This window comes from Argiope bruennichi, chromosome 6 (genome assembly GCF_947563725.1).
Source record: "Argiope bruennichi chromosome 6, qqArgBrue1.1, whole genome shotgun sequence".
In the NCBI taxonomy this organism is placed as follows: domain Eukaryota; kingdom Metazoa; phylum Arthropoda; class Arachnida; order Araneae; family Araneidae; genus Argiope; species Argiope bruennichi.
The window spans coordinates 9,235,429-9,249,998 of record NC_079156.1 but is presented as its reverse complement, the minus strand read 5'-3'; the positions used below and the strand labels follow the sequence as shown (position 1 = coordinate 9,249,998).

The window sequence follows — 14,570 nt, the reverse complement described above, 5'->3', positions numbered from 1 at the left end:
AAAAGGATAAGATAATCAAATTCATATCTATTAACCGTTTTATTTCTGGATATTGGTTTCGATATAAATGCAATACAGTATAAAACAAAAAAAAAATCTTGTTATTGCGAGTAAATTGCCATCCGTTTCAAATGACACGAGTTTTCTTTTCAGGCTATATAAAGCGTCGGTGCAAAGTCAGATTTAATGGGAAAATTGAATGGAATGAACCGGATTTTTCCACATGCTACTCCCCTCCCATACTTGCCATCAAAAAGGAGGTAAGGAAAATAATTTTTTTCCATTCTGCATTCAAATTGTGATTCATTTTGATTCATAACTTCAGTGCAGGATGAAAATCTGATTCAGGATAAAATTTAATTTTCATTTTATCATAGACTAAGAAAAAAAAAGTATTTTTTTTTTTTACTTTTTTATTAAAGTATTATAAATTTTAATGAATAATTTCACAAACAATTGGGCATAAAATAATTTAATTTTGGAGTTTAACTACAAAACATAATAGCTAACAGCCATTCACAACAAACTCTATTTATACGGTTAAGTTCTGTTTTAACAGGATGACTGGCTGTAAATTAAAAAAAATAACCCCCAAATCAAGACCCAAATGGAAAAAAAGTCTTTTTTTATTATTCTTAATATTCAATCTGCATTTTCCACTTGTGGGTAACAAGGGGCAATTACTAAATTGTAAGACCTGGTACATAAACTAACCGTTATTTGCAATACAAGAGAAGTAGACGAAATGAATTATTAAATAACAATAATAATATGTGGTTAAATACAAATAGATAATATTTTTGACATTAGAATTTATTTAAAGCTATTTTAGAAACGCTAACAACTGGTCGGGCTTAAACCATCAGTCCATAGGAACTGCAGTTTTTATCATAGCCTTAATAAATTCCTGAACAAATAAAAGAATTATTTAAATTTTATTTATATGATTATTACCCTAACTAAAGTGAAAAAAGAACAAAGATAAAACATTTCTTTAAAATTGCTCGATTTTTTTTATGAGATACACTGCTTTTATTTTACTTCAAGAATAAAATGTTTTCTCACACCATTAGAAAAAATGTTTATGTAGATTAAATTAGGAATCTGAGAGCCTTCAAAATGCCACCAGTTTCAAAGTTGTAAAAAGAAAGGAAATATTTGTTTTTGAGGTAAAACTTGTTCCGAAGATTCGGCTGATCAGATGCTTATTATTCTGCAGTTTCCTGAGAAAGCGTCAGTAATGATGACACTTGAAGTGTCAGCTTTTTCTCAGAAATTTGACACCACATCATCATAACAATTTTTGATCCACAACAACATCTATCATTTTTGCATTTTCATTCGCACCTTGTCATAAAAAGGCAAGAAGCTTTAATTCCCGAACAAAAATAAAAGCTTAATTTTGAAGACTAAGAATATAAATATTTTACGCAGAAATTTGTACTGAAGATAAGTGGATAACCAATCTTGAATTTTATATATATATATATATATATATATATATATATATATATATATATATATATAGTGTTCGAGTTATTGAGTTCTCATGCATTAAAATGCATAAATCAATAAACAGTCAGCATTTTAATAGATTGGGTCTAAAATTTGATAGACATTTATATTAATGTTATGACGGTGTTTTCATCATTCATTTCATCATCACGAAAAGGCAGGCGATCTGTTAACGGATTTATTTAAAATGCCCTAAATTTTAGAGTGAAGAATTCCGAAGAAATATCTTTTTATTTAGATTAGTGCATTTTTCAGTTATCTCGTTCTTAAACTACAGATAGGTATGATTTCAAAAATGAGTTATGAGTGGTCATTCATACTCGGTTACCTGTGAAAATTAACCTTAGCATACATGATTTTGACAAAATAAAAATAAATATGTTTTGAACAATTGCACAGAATTTAGAAAAATTATTTTTTGTGAAATTAAAAGAATTTAAAATGAGTCAAATGACTACATTATGAGTTGAACAATATCCCCGTGACACAAATCGCATTATAACAACTCTGCTATCAAATTAAAAATTTATCTTTACGAATTTATGTTTAGCAAATACAAAAAAAAAGTATTTTTATAATATATATAATGACAGAATTATTCATACAGTTGCCATCTTTGCCTTTTTCCAATTTCAATCTAATCCCAGTACCGCCATTGCCATGAATTGGCGACAGATTTCTACAGATTTCAAAACGCATTTCACTGCTGCCCTTTCGAACAGTCACGTGACACTTATTAAAGGAATCAGAACATGCAACCACAAATGAGTACACGATGCACTTTAGGGTTAAAAATTTATCCAACCTTTATTGTATTATTTTTTACATTTACAATATGCAAGAGAAAATAAGAAGTTTAAATTATTTTTGGATAAAGTAAATGAATGGAAAATAAGAAATATAAGAGACACAAGAAAAAAAATAGTGCTAACAACAAATGAATTCTTTTCATATATCATTCGTTCTTTTCTTGCTTTTCTACCATTTTGCAATGTCTGCTTCTTCAGTGTTTATCCTAAGATGGTTGCATGCAGGGATTTAAAATAAATTGCGAAATTCCTCATCATAATAACTTAGTTTGTTACTTTCGTCGACAAATATATTTCAAACCATTCGCTAAATTTTACGACATGTACTACATATGAATTTAACAATAAGATTTGTAAAATGCATCTTGGTCTTACCGATAAATAAAAATTCCTCCACCAATACTGAATTTATTTTACGAATTAAATTGGAATAACAATTTTCCTCTTTGAAAGGGCTTTTGATTGCTCATAACGCTTTGCCTTCGGAAAAGTCATTCGATGTATCATTATTCATCTAATATATGGATTTATTTATTGCTCTGAAATTAAATATATTTTATTGGTTGCTGTAATAAATATAATAAGTTGAATTTCCCCGAAAATGAATTCTTCTTCTTCTTACCAATTTGTAGGAATTTTTAAGTGGCAAAATTTAAAAAATAAATAAAGAAAAAACGTAAGATAATGCATTGTTTTGATGGTACCTGAGAGGAGACATCCGAGTGCAAAGGGTGAAAATGACTGAAAGATAATATTAACTTTAATCAAAATATCATTTTTCATATGTGTGTTCATGCGAGCATTCCTTTTAGGTACTCAAATCAGTTTAATGCAGGTATTTCGTTATATTTTCTTTCACAACTTGTAACTAAAGATTCGAAAAAGTTTCTAGTGGTAAATTCGAGTAAAGCCGATCATGTCATAGCATTACGCGAAAGTTGAACGAATAATCATTTTCTCAAGTCATTATAAAATCTTATCATTTATGCTTTAATTTATAGCAAACTTTAAAACAAACCTTTTAAAAAATCGAAATTCTTTTAGCAGCAATTTCAGAGATTATGAGATGTCATTGATCCTTGATGAATGCGCGACTTTTTGGATCTGTGCACGAATGTTCTGTTGTTGTTTCTTATGGCACTTGCCACGGAACAAGCGCGCTGTTACGAAGACAGCGGTTTTAAGCTGGAAGGGGAGCGTCTCTTGTTTTTATAGTAGCGCCAACTAGGGTCAAGAGTACGACTTTACTACTCACGCATCTCTCATTCGCTTGCACAACCCCTTTTTACAGGGGGGCACATTCACACATCTCACAGATAGAACAACCATGTCCAAACCGGGACGCCCAGATCACGGGGAAGACGCTCTACCCCTATACCAGGACGCCGGCTCGAATGTTCTTGTTATGCAACTCATTGTTTCATTTCAGTGTTTCCTATCTTATTACCTACACTTTATTATGGTTTTCTGAAATTTGAAACATACAACACGGAAAAGGGATTCTAAAAATAATTCCAGCTAAACTTCTAGATTTAATGTTGTTCCAAGTGACTCTAAAATATTTTATTAACAAGGGTGGAATGTATTTAAAATGTACAGGTGTAATCACGATCTTGGCCTGTAAACGATAAAAGGCGTTAATTTCATCAATAATGACTGTTTCTTTAAAATTTTTATTTCATTACAATGTTAAAACATACTTGTCATTTGAGTTTTTTTTTAAGTTTTATTGTGAATAGATAGTTAAGGCTGATAAATTCTTCCTATTTTTCAGTAATCACGACGGGATTTAACTTCAAAAATTGAATAAGAATAGCACGGGACATTTTGCTTTCAACCCTGAGCTTGAAAGTATTCTGCTATCAACTGGCCTTGCATGAAATTACGTTACATTATGGTTGTATTACCTATGCTTTATAAGAAAGAAAGCATTCTGCTATCAACCGGCGTTGCAAAGAATTACACTGCATATGCTAGAACAGCGCTTTAATAGCATTGAAAGTGAATAATTTTAAACATGATATATGAGTTGCCAGTATGAATTTAACACATTTGACGGCTCCTCCTGCTGGAGATCCATATGTCCCTTTGTATTTTCAAGTCACACCAAATAGTCCAGTAATTTAAGGCAAAAAAGGGTACTTCTCCGAAAAGTGAAGATCATTTAACTGATGGCGCAAAGAAACAAGTACAAATCCGCACACATATTATGCGGATTTGTACTTGTTTCTATCGGAAAGGAAGTATCAAATATCGTGCATCCGATCCAAATGCCTAGTTGAATCTTAAAAAAAAAGCGAAACATTTTTTGTTCCTTTAAATGATAAATATATGAACTTTCGTTACTATCTTAATCTGTATAAGAGGGTTAGCAAGAAAAAGATGCAACATGGTTAGAAATGACTTGCATTCAGTCATTGTAGTCGGAGAAATACGTGTTACTAGGATTACCTTCTGGTTTAGAGTTCTCTTCATTATTTAACTATGATTTCAGATAACATTGCCAGAAACTAACTGCTCTCGTGATATGTTAAGGATCACATGTGATTTTAGTATAATAAATAAGTACATCGATAGACCATATCAGATATCAGTGTTCCAGATTCATAGGATTAGGGCAATTTGTATCCACCCCCCCCCCCGCTTCTCAACTGCAATTCCACATTCTTTGGTATAAGAGCCGAAAATGAAATTTTCTCTTCAAAAGGACACGTTAGTTTCTTAATACACCAAGATGAGTCATTGTATCCATTAACACATGGATTACATATTCCTCAACATTCTATTAATATTTACAAATAGGCAAGCAATAAAAGTTTTTAATGCAGAAAAATGCGTAAAAAATTCGGAATGTCAAGAAATATTTCGAATCCCTCATGAGTTTATTTGTGTCTGTCTAACGCCATCTGCTATGACTTGATCACAAGATAAGAGATGCTTTGTCCTCCCAATTAACAAATAAACTTGGGATCTTTCAGAAATATTATTCTGGAGAATAGGAGAATAGTACCTGAGTAACTTCTCTCCTTCGAGAATGGAACCATTTACGATATTGACATTCCTTTTTATAGGTATTTGTGGATGAATTACATTGTTGTTGTTTCTTATCCTCAAAAGATCTGACATATGTCAGATCAGCTTCAGTAGGCTGTTGACCTCCGAAACATCTATAATAATAAGGAGATCGATGTTAAGTCTACCTCAGAAAGTTCGATGCAATCCAAAATGTGATCCGGTGAAGCTGGATATTCAAAGCATTTTTTTAGAAATGGGGTGGATTTTTCTACCACTTTCAAAGGAAAAACACTTAAGGTGGCCACTTTTTAGTCTTGCCAGAGCAGTCTGGGAGCCACGGTCACATTTGATTTCCAGCAGTATGCCAGAGGATGTTCCCGTGTACCATTGGTGCGCAGGTGGAATACGCCATATTAATACCCCCCCCCCAATTCCAGCAGGTCGCCTCAAAATGTGTTCCTATCCGGCGAGGGGGTGTACTCGGGTGGAACGGACGATGTACGTAGGGGGAGTAATCTCCTGGTAGGGTCATCCAAAGCGTGAAGCCGTTCCATTATGCTCATCTAAGGCAAAGACAGATTCTTATCCTTGGACATTTTCCAGAATGCTCCAGTCTTTTTGACCAACAGAAACTGCTCACTTCATCCTCCTTATAGTTTTGTTGGTTTTTGTGAATTACGGGTCTTTTAATTACTTAAGATTAAAAGGTCTGAATGAATGCCTTTGGAAACGAAGCGTGTTTTGAAATCCCAAACTGACGCATTTTGTTTTTCCTGCAGATGGACAGTTGGCAGATGGGCTACCGGAAGAAGACTGTGAACGCAGTGTTGGACGAGCTCTACGACTTCCTGTCCACCAGATTATCCAGCTTGCATCCGTCAGAGGGAGAGCCGATCGTTGACATGATGTTCGACACCGATATTCTATCCAATTCTCAAACTGACTTCGAGAGCACCTGGAATGTGAGTAAACTTTTCAAGCTACCTCAAGATGATATATAGCTCTTTTATAACCAAGAGCAAGATAAGATCTAATACCAAATGTATCAAAATCATATTTATGGAAATTTTTCCAATGGTATATGTTGCGCATAAAATTATTAAATTTCAGAAAATCGCTGAAGTTTTGTTTAATCTTGCAATCGGCACGTCTGTGAAAATCTCGCTGATCAGGGCCGCTCTTCACAATGATCGTCATGTCAAAAAACTAAGAATTCTGTTCTTGTAACTTCTCTCAATGAATTGTTAGAAAACGTTTGGAATTCCTGTTAATAAAGCTCTGCGAATCCTCTATTTGTATTTCATAGATACGTGAGACGAATGGGGAAAGTTTTTGCAACACCTCCTTTTCTTTCTCATTTTGAAAAATTGGCTATTTTAAAAAGTTTTTTTTAGTTGCGGCTGAAATCAACTATTTTTTCGACAAACAATAAAGAAACGATATTTATTAGGAAATGATTACGAAAGCTTACATACACTCTTAAAAAAGAATGCGGTGAGTGAAGAGCGCCTACTCCTCTTTACAAAGCAAAGTGAAATTAAAAGTATTAAAAAAAACATGACTAGGTTTTGAAGGGGTGAATGTGAAGTCATCAAGTGAAAAAAAAGATGCAAACTTGCCAAAATGATAACCATACTAAAACCATATGTTTGTAGATTTTGTTCGAGGTTTATCAAAAATGTATATATTTGGAACAGGTATATATACAGGTATATAAAAATGTATATAAGGACAATTGCGCTGACGGCAACAGTGCAATAAAGTCAGTATGATACAGAATTTTTGCTTTTTATTTTTAAATTTCTGTTGTATTTTTAGTTCCATGGTATTTCTATAAGTTTATATTAGAAATGTAAATATTCAATTGATCATTTTATGTTACACGATTACATTTTTTTCCCCATTCCTTTTTAAATAAAAAAATGCTTAAAATACGTATTAACATTTACTCAATTACATCCTAATGTTAAGAATTAAACTCTGAAAATAGTGAAATAAGTTATATCTTTTATGTTGATGTAGAGGGCGTCCTGCTGGAAGGCTAAAAACTTATTAATAGTTTCATTACCCAAAGAAGATTTTTTTTCAACTTAAAAATAAATCTTGCAATAGCAAATTAATTTTGAAAATGAAAACATTTGAAGAACCATTTCAAATATTTGAATAATTGCACTTTCTCATAAAGCAGGGTACTTTTTTTAAGTAATACGAGACTCAAAAATGTTGATAAGAGCCAGGAAACTTAATGATTGTTGAAAGATTGCGATTTCAAAATTATGAAGAATTAATGAGGAATTTTCTGAATGGTTAAACTCTTGCATTTGGCAAATTGATTTTTCTTCCATTCAGATGTAATATTAACGAAGAACATAGCTTTTCATTCTTCTGGAAAGAACTGGCTCTTAATTTTAATAAAAAAACAAAAAAACGCTATTCGAAAGGTTTATCCGACTTCTTTCTTCTAATTATTTCTCATGCAAAAAACAAGAGCAATTTACCAAACAACCATTTAGAAGGAATATATATATATATATATATATATATATATATATATATATATATATATATATATATATATATATATATATATATATATATATATATAAACACCAGGTATTAAGATCATTGGGGTGGGTGGGGGGAAAGCCAAGCATTAGCCTTTAGAAAGTCCGCTTCTAAAGGCTAATGTTCAGTGTACAGCTTTCAAAACGCCCCATTTCGCTCCATTAAAGTACACGGTAAGCAAAAAATAAGTTTTTCGTTAGGATCTAGAATCTATTTTATTGATCTGAATGAGATAAAGTTTGAATTACAGATAATTCAAATGTCGCACCTGACATTTATAATATAAAAATTAATACGAAACTGCGCCGATAAGCGATGCTGTATGATACATAAAACGTTTTATATACTTCATAAATGTTAAATAATATAAAAAAGTAACATTAAAACGGCTCAATATATGACTCCTCGTATTCAACAATGTGCTCTAAGTGCAAAATCACATTTTACACACCTGACTGGGGCAAATCTGCCAGAATATCCAGAACATGGCATCGAATGCTGCCCTATAGATCTGGCACAAATGTATATGGGTATTGTCCTCCAGGGGACCCTACAACCAGAAGTCTCAGAGTGTGATATCAGGATAATGAAGGAACCATGCTATAGGAAATGTTAGTGGATTGCCGGTGTGTTTGTAAGATAATGTCTTAGCGCAATAGATTTATTCGACGATCAAGGCTAGAAGATGCGCCATGCTGCATGAAAATGATTTCTGAAAGCATCCATGTTGTTGAAGTTGAAAAATTACAAAATCCAAATACGGGAAACAGCTGGCATATTAACAATGAGGTGACTGACTGTTGGCTTCAAATATCGTAATAGCCACATATACAAAGCTAGAAGACGGGATTCGCTTTCATTCTCTACCAGGACGAATGCTGAATCGACTAGTTGCTCCAAAGCTCGATATCATCTTGGGGGGAGGGGATATAGGACCTGTTCATATCCATTTCATGTGTTGGAATTTTTTACCGCTGCTATCTTTGATAGAAAAATTTTACCAGTAGCACTTTTCCTTGCAAAATAAGTATGATGTGCTGAGAAGCAACTAATGCTTATGCAAGATCCGCCTTCTTTATCTTAAGAATAAAGCAAAGTTCACTCGAAGTCAACTATTGCTTGCAATGGGATGAGCAATCATGATAAATAATTGTCCCCTCCGGAGAACTATTTGCCATTGCCCCATTGCGGTCATATGATCTTCCTGATCTAGGCGTGGCCTTTTATTGCGCGCAGTAGTTGGCTTCTTGTAAACGCCGCTTAATATAATAGACATGCGCTGAAACGTAAATGATGTTTCAAATTTTCAATGTATACAAATGAATATAATGTATGTTATATCGCCATCTGTTGGCGAGTTTTGGCACTATATTATTTTACAAAATAAATATCAAACATATCATTTTAATTATCAGTACTTCAAATTTTGTCTCATTTGGACCGATAAAACACATTTCAGAGTCCTCTAAATCGGAAAATTTATTTCTTGCTAGCCTCGTGCTCTAGAACTAAATGATTGTGGAAATATGATCGCGAGTGAAAGATTATTGAAAGTAGTGTGTGTTTTATTTGTTAATATATAAAATAAATTGATATGTTGTATCATAATAAATATAATTGTCCTTTTATTTAAAGATTAATGAATGGTTTTGTAATTTGTACTCTACAATTCTTTTTTCATTGATAAATATTGATCTTTTCGATTTTTATTTATATTCACAATGAAAAAAATATGAAACTTGATACTTTTGAACCCATAAAAATATATGTGACGCGTTTATTTCTAGAGAAATAAAGAATTGTCCTATTTAAAAAAAATTTATTTCATTTGATTTGCTTCTTGTTTGTATAGTTGGAACTATGTAATTGATTCGACATGTTTCACATAATTTTATTATAACTTAACTATCAATTAATGGCTAGTTTGAAATAAATTTTGATTCCATATTAATGCTGCTACATTATAATGAATAAGAGCAAAAAAAACGATTTTCGTTATAATTATGATAAAGATTTAAATGTAAGGAATAATTGTAATAAAAACGAATTCTGCTTTAGAATTCAGTAAGAGATTTTTTTAAGAATTATTTTTATGAATCTAAATCAATATTAGTTTGCATATTATAATTTTTTTCTTCAATTTTTGTTTGTAAAATGTTTTAATACATCTTTTCTTCCTAAAAAATCTTTAGTATTGTTTTTTATGTACCTGATTCATTTGATTTCTCGGAATTTGTCTCAAAATGTTTGCAATGTCTACAAGAGCTACCTTTTTCTAATCATGAAGTTGTTTTTCTCATCTTATCACATCCACGAAATCAAGTATTACCCTTTTTACGAGCTCAATTGAGAATTTTAAAATCTAGAACCCTTTCAAAAGCAGTTTTTTTTTTTTTTTTTACTTTTCTTCGAATCTTTTTAAAGTGCTTTCTATTCAGAAGTAGAAGTATTTCTATGTACTTACCCGAAAGAAGCACAATTCGTAAAAAAATTTTTTTTTAATTCTAGACTTTGAAAACTCTTCAGAACGAACTTTTTTTGACTAGAAAAAATAACTCTGCATTCAGATGTGCTAATAATAAATATAAAATTTTTAAGAGCTTTTTCTTAATGTATTAAAAAGAATCCATACTTAACAAAATATTCATGTGACATTAATATTTTAAACTTAAAGAAAGCTCCACTTCTTTTTGAGAAAAATGATTGGAAACTTTTAATCTATTTTATAAAATTGTACTTCCTTTATACCATTTTATTGATTGTCTCGACGAAGATTAGCACTTTCTCTGCTGGAATTTCCTAAAATATGAAATTGTTGTTTGCTTTAAAATGATGATAATCAGAACTTCATAAGTTAATCAAATTTGGTCGCAAAAGAATTGACCTTTTTTTTTTACATTAGAGTGTCAAGTATATTTTACAAACTGAAGAATTTTAGCCTATATATAGGATAGGAAGGATTATATAAAATCCAATCTTCATTTTCTTTAAGAAATACTTTTATTATACTTTATGCCGAAATTCTTTTATGCCGAAGTAAAATAAAATACTCATGGATAATTTAAATTAATTTAAAAGTAAAACTGAAAGTTATGATGAACCAAATTTTTTTTATAGAATAATCTTTTGAGATACTTTATAAATTATTAAAAAATATTCTGAATCCTTTAAAGCATTTCTCAAATGTTTTCTAAGAATATCAATTTCGAATATTCATTCGATATTTAAAGTGCATTTGATTTTGCTATCGATTTAAGTATATTTGTTAATTTCAGCATCTCTAAAGTATCGAATGATTAGCAATGATTTAATATTCAATGTAATCTTTTTTTAGCTATTCCTGAACAGTGCATCTCTCTTGCTTCATTCAAATCTTGTTTACAAACGACAAGTAAGTATTCTGCTTAAATATCTGAAAAATATTTAAAATATGTAGCTCCACTCATGTGTAGACCATCCCTTTGATCCCCAACCGACAAGTGCTAGTAAATGTGGCATTCTTGAATTCAAACCTGAATTTTTCCATGAATATTGCTTCCGAAGCTGTTGCAAAGTTTGTGATTACTCCTAACATGTTTTATTAAACATGTACTTGGATACAATATTCAACACCAGGAAAACTTGCTCACTTTTTTCGTAACAGATATAATATGAAACAAGTCAATTATGAATAAATGTAAAGATATTTTACATCTGTTTACATTTGTAAAATTTCATTACATTATTAACTGCACACTTCAGTATTTTTATTCAATAGAAATGCCTTTTTCCTGTAAAAATAAAGAAAACCAATAATTAAGAAAAATGAACTATTATATAACAAGTATTTTATAATTATTGACTGACAATTTAATAATTATCAACATTAAGAATGCTAAAAATTTCACTTTAAATTATTGATTTTAAAACTAAGCAAACATTTCTTTACTAAGTGATTGCAGATGTATAAACATTTCTTTACGTAGTGATTGCAGATGTATAAAAATGATGTCTGAAAGAAAAATAATTTAATTATTGGTAAGAAATATTTTCAACAGAAATATTTCTTACCAATTGGATTTTATGTTTCTGTCGTCAATTATCTTTTGGGCGGGTATCGTCGACAAATTTACTTGGAAAAAAGGTGATATAAACGCAAAACCATGAATTTTTTTTTCTTGCATTAAGTAGCACCTTTTAAAAGTGCGCACCTTTTGTGAATCACAATAGAAAGTAAGTCATTTTAAAATTATTTATTAGATTATTCCTAAATATCTTTAAAAAAAGATATAGGAAAAAGCAGCGGAATGCATCATTGGGTAGTAAATAAAGTTTAATAATTAATAATAAATGAAAGTTTTACGGTTTTATGTTCTTGTCACCTATTTCCTAGTAAATTTTTCCGTGCAACACGTCCAAAAGATAATTGGTGAATGAAACAATTATCAGATTCTTAACGAAGAATACCAATAATTAAATTATTTTTAACTCACAAGTATTGTCTTTCAGACATCGTTTTTAATCATCTGCGATTATTGCATGTTTTGTCTCAATTTTTCTCTCAAACCGTTTCGGTCCAGTGGTATCACCAATCTACTTTGCCTTTAATAATCAGCAGATGTCATCATTTGCACTCATTCTGTACTTAAATGTTCTTAAATGGCAACATGATTAGATACAAATGAATAATAAATAAATAGTTAATTTATTTTTTATTACATTTGATAATTTGGGCTGAAGATAGTTAGCACTTAGGTGAATGTTTTATTATAATGAATGATTCTGAAATTAGAAATAAATTCTAAGAGGAGGTCAAGTCAGTGATGCAGGACAGCAGGGGATCGAAAAGGGCGATAGAAATATTAGGAAATACGAAGTAGTATCAACGGTAAAGCTAATATTGTCCTATTATTATGACTTGTAATGCTATTATTTTTGCAACTTAACTATCATCTATTGTGAATTTGTTTTCCATTTTTAATAGTTTATCCAATATATCCCCTTCTTTCACTTACTATTATCTAACAGTTCCTATCGTTTGTCACGTCTTGTTCATGTGTTTAAGTGACTTCATACAGTACGCTTGATCTGCTCTTGAGACGAATCCCAAAATCAACCTATATAAATGAAAATAAATAATTCAATGCCAAATATTTCTTTTAGCAAAAACTTAAGCTCCAACAACTTATAAGGAGAATATCTGTGGCTTACGGAGGAATGCGGGATTTTCAAACGGCGTTATTTTTCCAAACTGCTTGTTTAAGTAAGTAGCTTTGAAACTATTATATGCCAATTCAGTAAGACGACATTTATATAAAAATATATGTAATATAGAGGCGTGCCACGGTTTATTCGTATCATGTATATTGACAGGAAAGTGCAATAGAATCAAAATCCCCTCCGAACTAGATTGTTTTCTTGTGTTCAGTAGCCAGTATGCACTTTTTGTGAATCACAGTAGATCATGAGAATGTCGTCTTTTCATCCTCGCTTGAATAATGTGGAATGAATTCAAGATAATAATTGCCACGATCCCTTTATTAATTTACAAGTGTATGGCAATTGATCAAATTGATTGTCATTGCACACGAAATAAAAAAAAATTAATCGAAATTTTAAAAATTTTAAAAATTCAGTAATTTGACGTTATCTAATTGAGAATATACATTTGTAGGACGCTGAAGACTTTTATGCGCTTTTAAAAAGTACTTCATTGTGTTAACCGGACCATTCAACACTTTTCCTTCTATGATATTCAGAATTGTGGATGCTTCTGAGAAACTGTGTGATACTTCGGCAGCAATCTAATCCTCAGTAATTGTTCAAATTCTGTTTTCTGCAATGTGTGATTTTTCGTTTTTGTGCTTTTTGTATTTAAAGAACAATGTCTGAGAGGAAATAACCACGATAAAAAGTATTTACAGATTCTTGGAGTAACCTTCTTGATCAATCAATCAAGATGAAAAGTTAAAAAGTCTTTTTAGAATGCAAAGGGAATGGCATTGTTGAGGAAACATTGCACAAAAAAAAAAACCCATCATGTGAAAAGATAAGCATTCCTGTAGTAAAAAGAACTGTCAGAAAGAAGAAAATTATGCCCGGAGAGAATACTTCGACGAGCCGCTGACTTAGCTTGGAACTAAGAACTGAAGAATACATTCGCGGGATTCAACAAGAAATCGATACTCTTAGCGAAGGCATGGAATGTATATCGTATTGCTTTACCGTCTTCGGCCCAAGCAGTCTGATCAAAATCTTACATAAACTGAACTTCTCAAATTGATTCAAAATTTGATTGAAAATTAAAACAAGCGTTCTGTAAATGGCATTCTTGCAAGAAATTCCATGCCTAAAACAATTTCTAAAAACCTCTAAATTCCAAAAAAGAGTCTTGGTTGGAGTTTCTTAAGATTTAAGAAAATTAATTAAACCACGAACTCTGTGGTTGAATATAAACTTTTTGACTTTGTTACCAATCAAAGTCAAATGCCAATACTTAAGCATTAAGATATTTCTTTCGTTTTTCTACTGCATCAGGTCAGAGGAGTTTATAGAAACAAACTAATGAAATATTGTCACAGATTCTCGATGGACCAAGCAGATTCTCTAACTTATCCATTATGTCAACTGAAAGTAGTGCAGCTAAAAGAATCAATTTTGATGGCACAATTTCAAAATTTGCAGAAC

General features: G+C 31.1%; 1 protein-coding gene across 6 annotated transcripts in view; it reads left to right on the top strand.

Annotated features, from left to right (window-relative positions):
* LOC129971045 (uncharacterized) overlaps window positions 1–14,570 on the top strand; it is a 183,808-nt gene that overhangs the window by 118,630 nt on the left and 50,608 nt on the right. For all 6 annotated transcript variants that reach the window (XR_008784748.1, XR_008784750.1, XR_008784749.1 and 3 more), the window contains exons 8-11: window positions 154–260; window positions 6,119–6,301; window positions 11,239–11,295; window positions 13,047–13,146. Coding sequence is in view for 1 of the 6 variants with exons in the window: in XM_056084512.1 (XP_055940487.1) it covers window positions 154–260; window positions 6,119–6,301; window positions 11,239–11,295; window positions 13,047–13,146 (447 nt within the window). In the remaining 5 variants the exon portion in view is untranslated. The remainder of the gene's footprint in view (window positions 1–153; window positions 261–6,118; window positions 6,302–11,238; window positions 11,296–13,046; window positions 13,147–14,570) is intronic.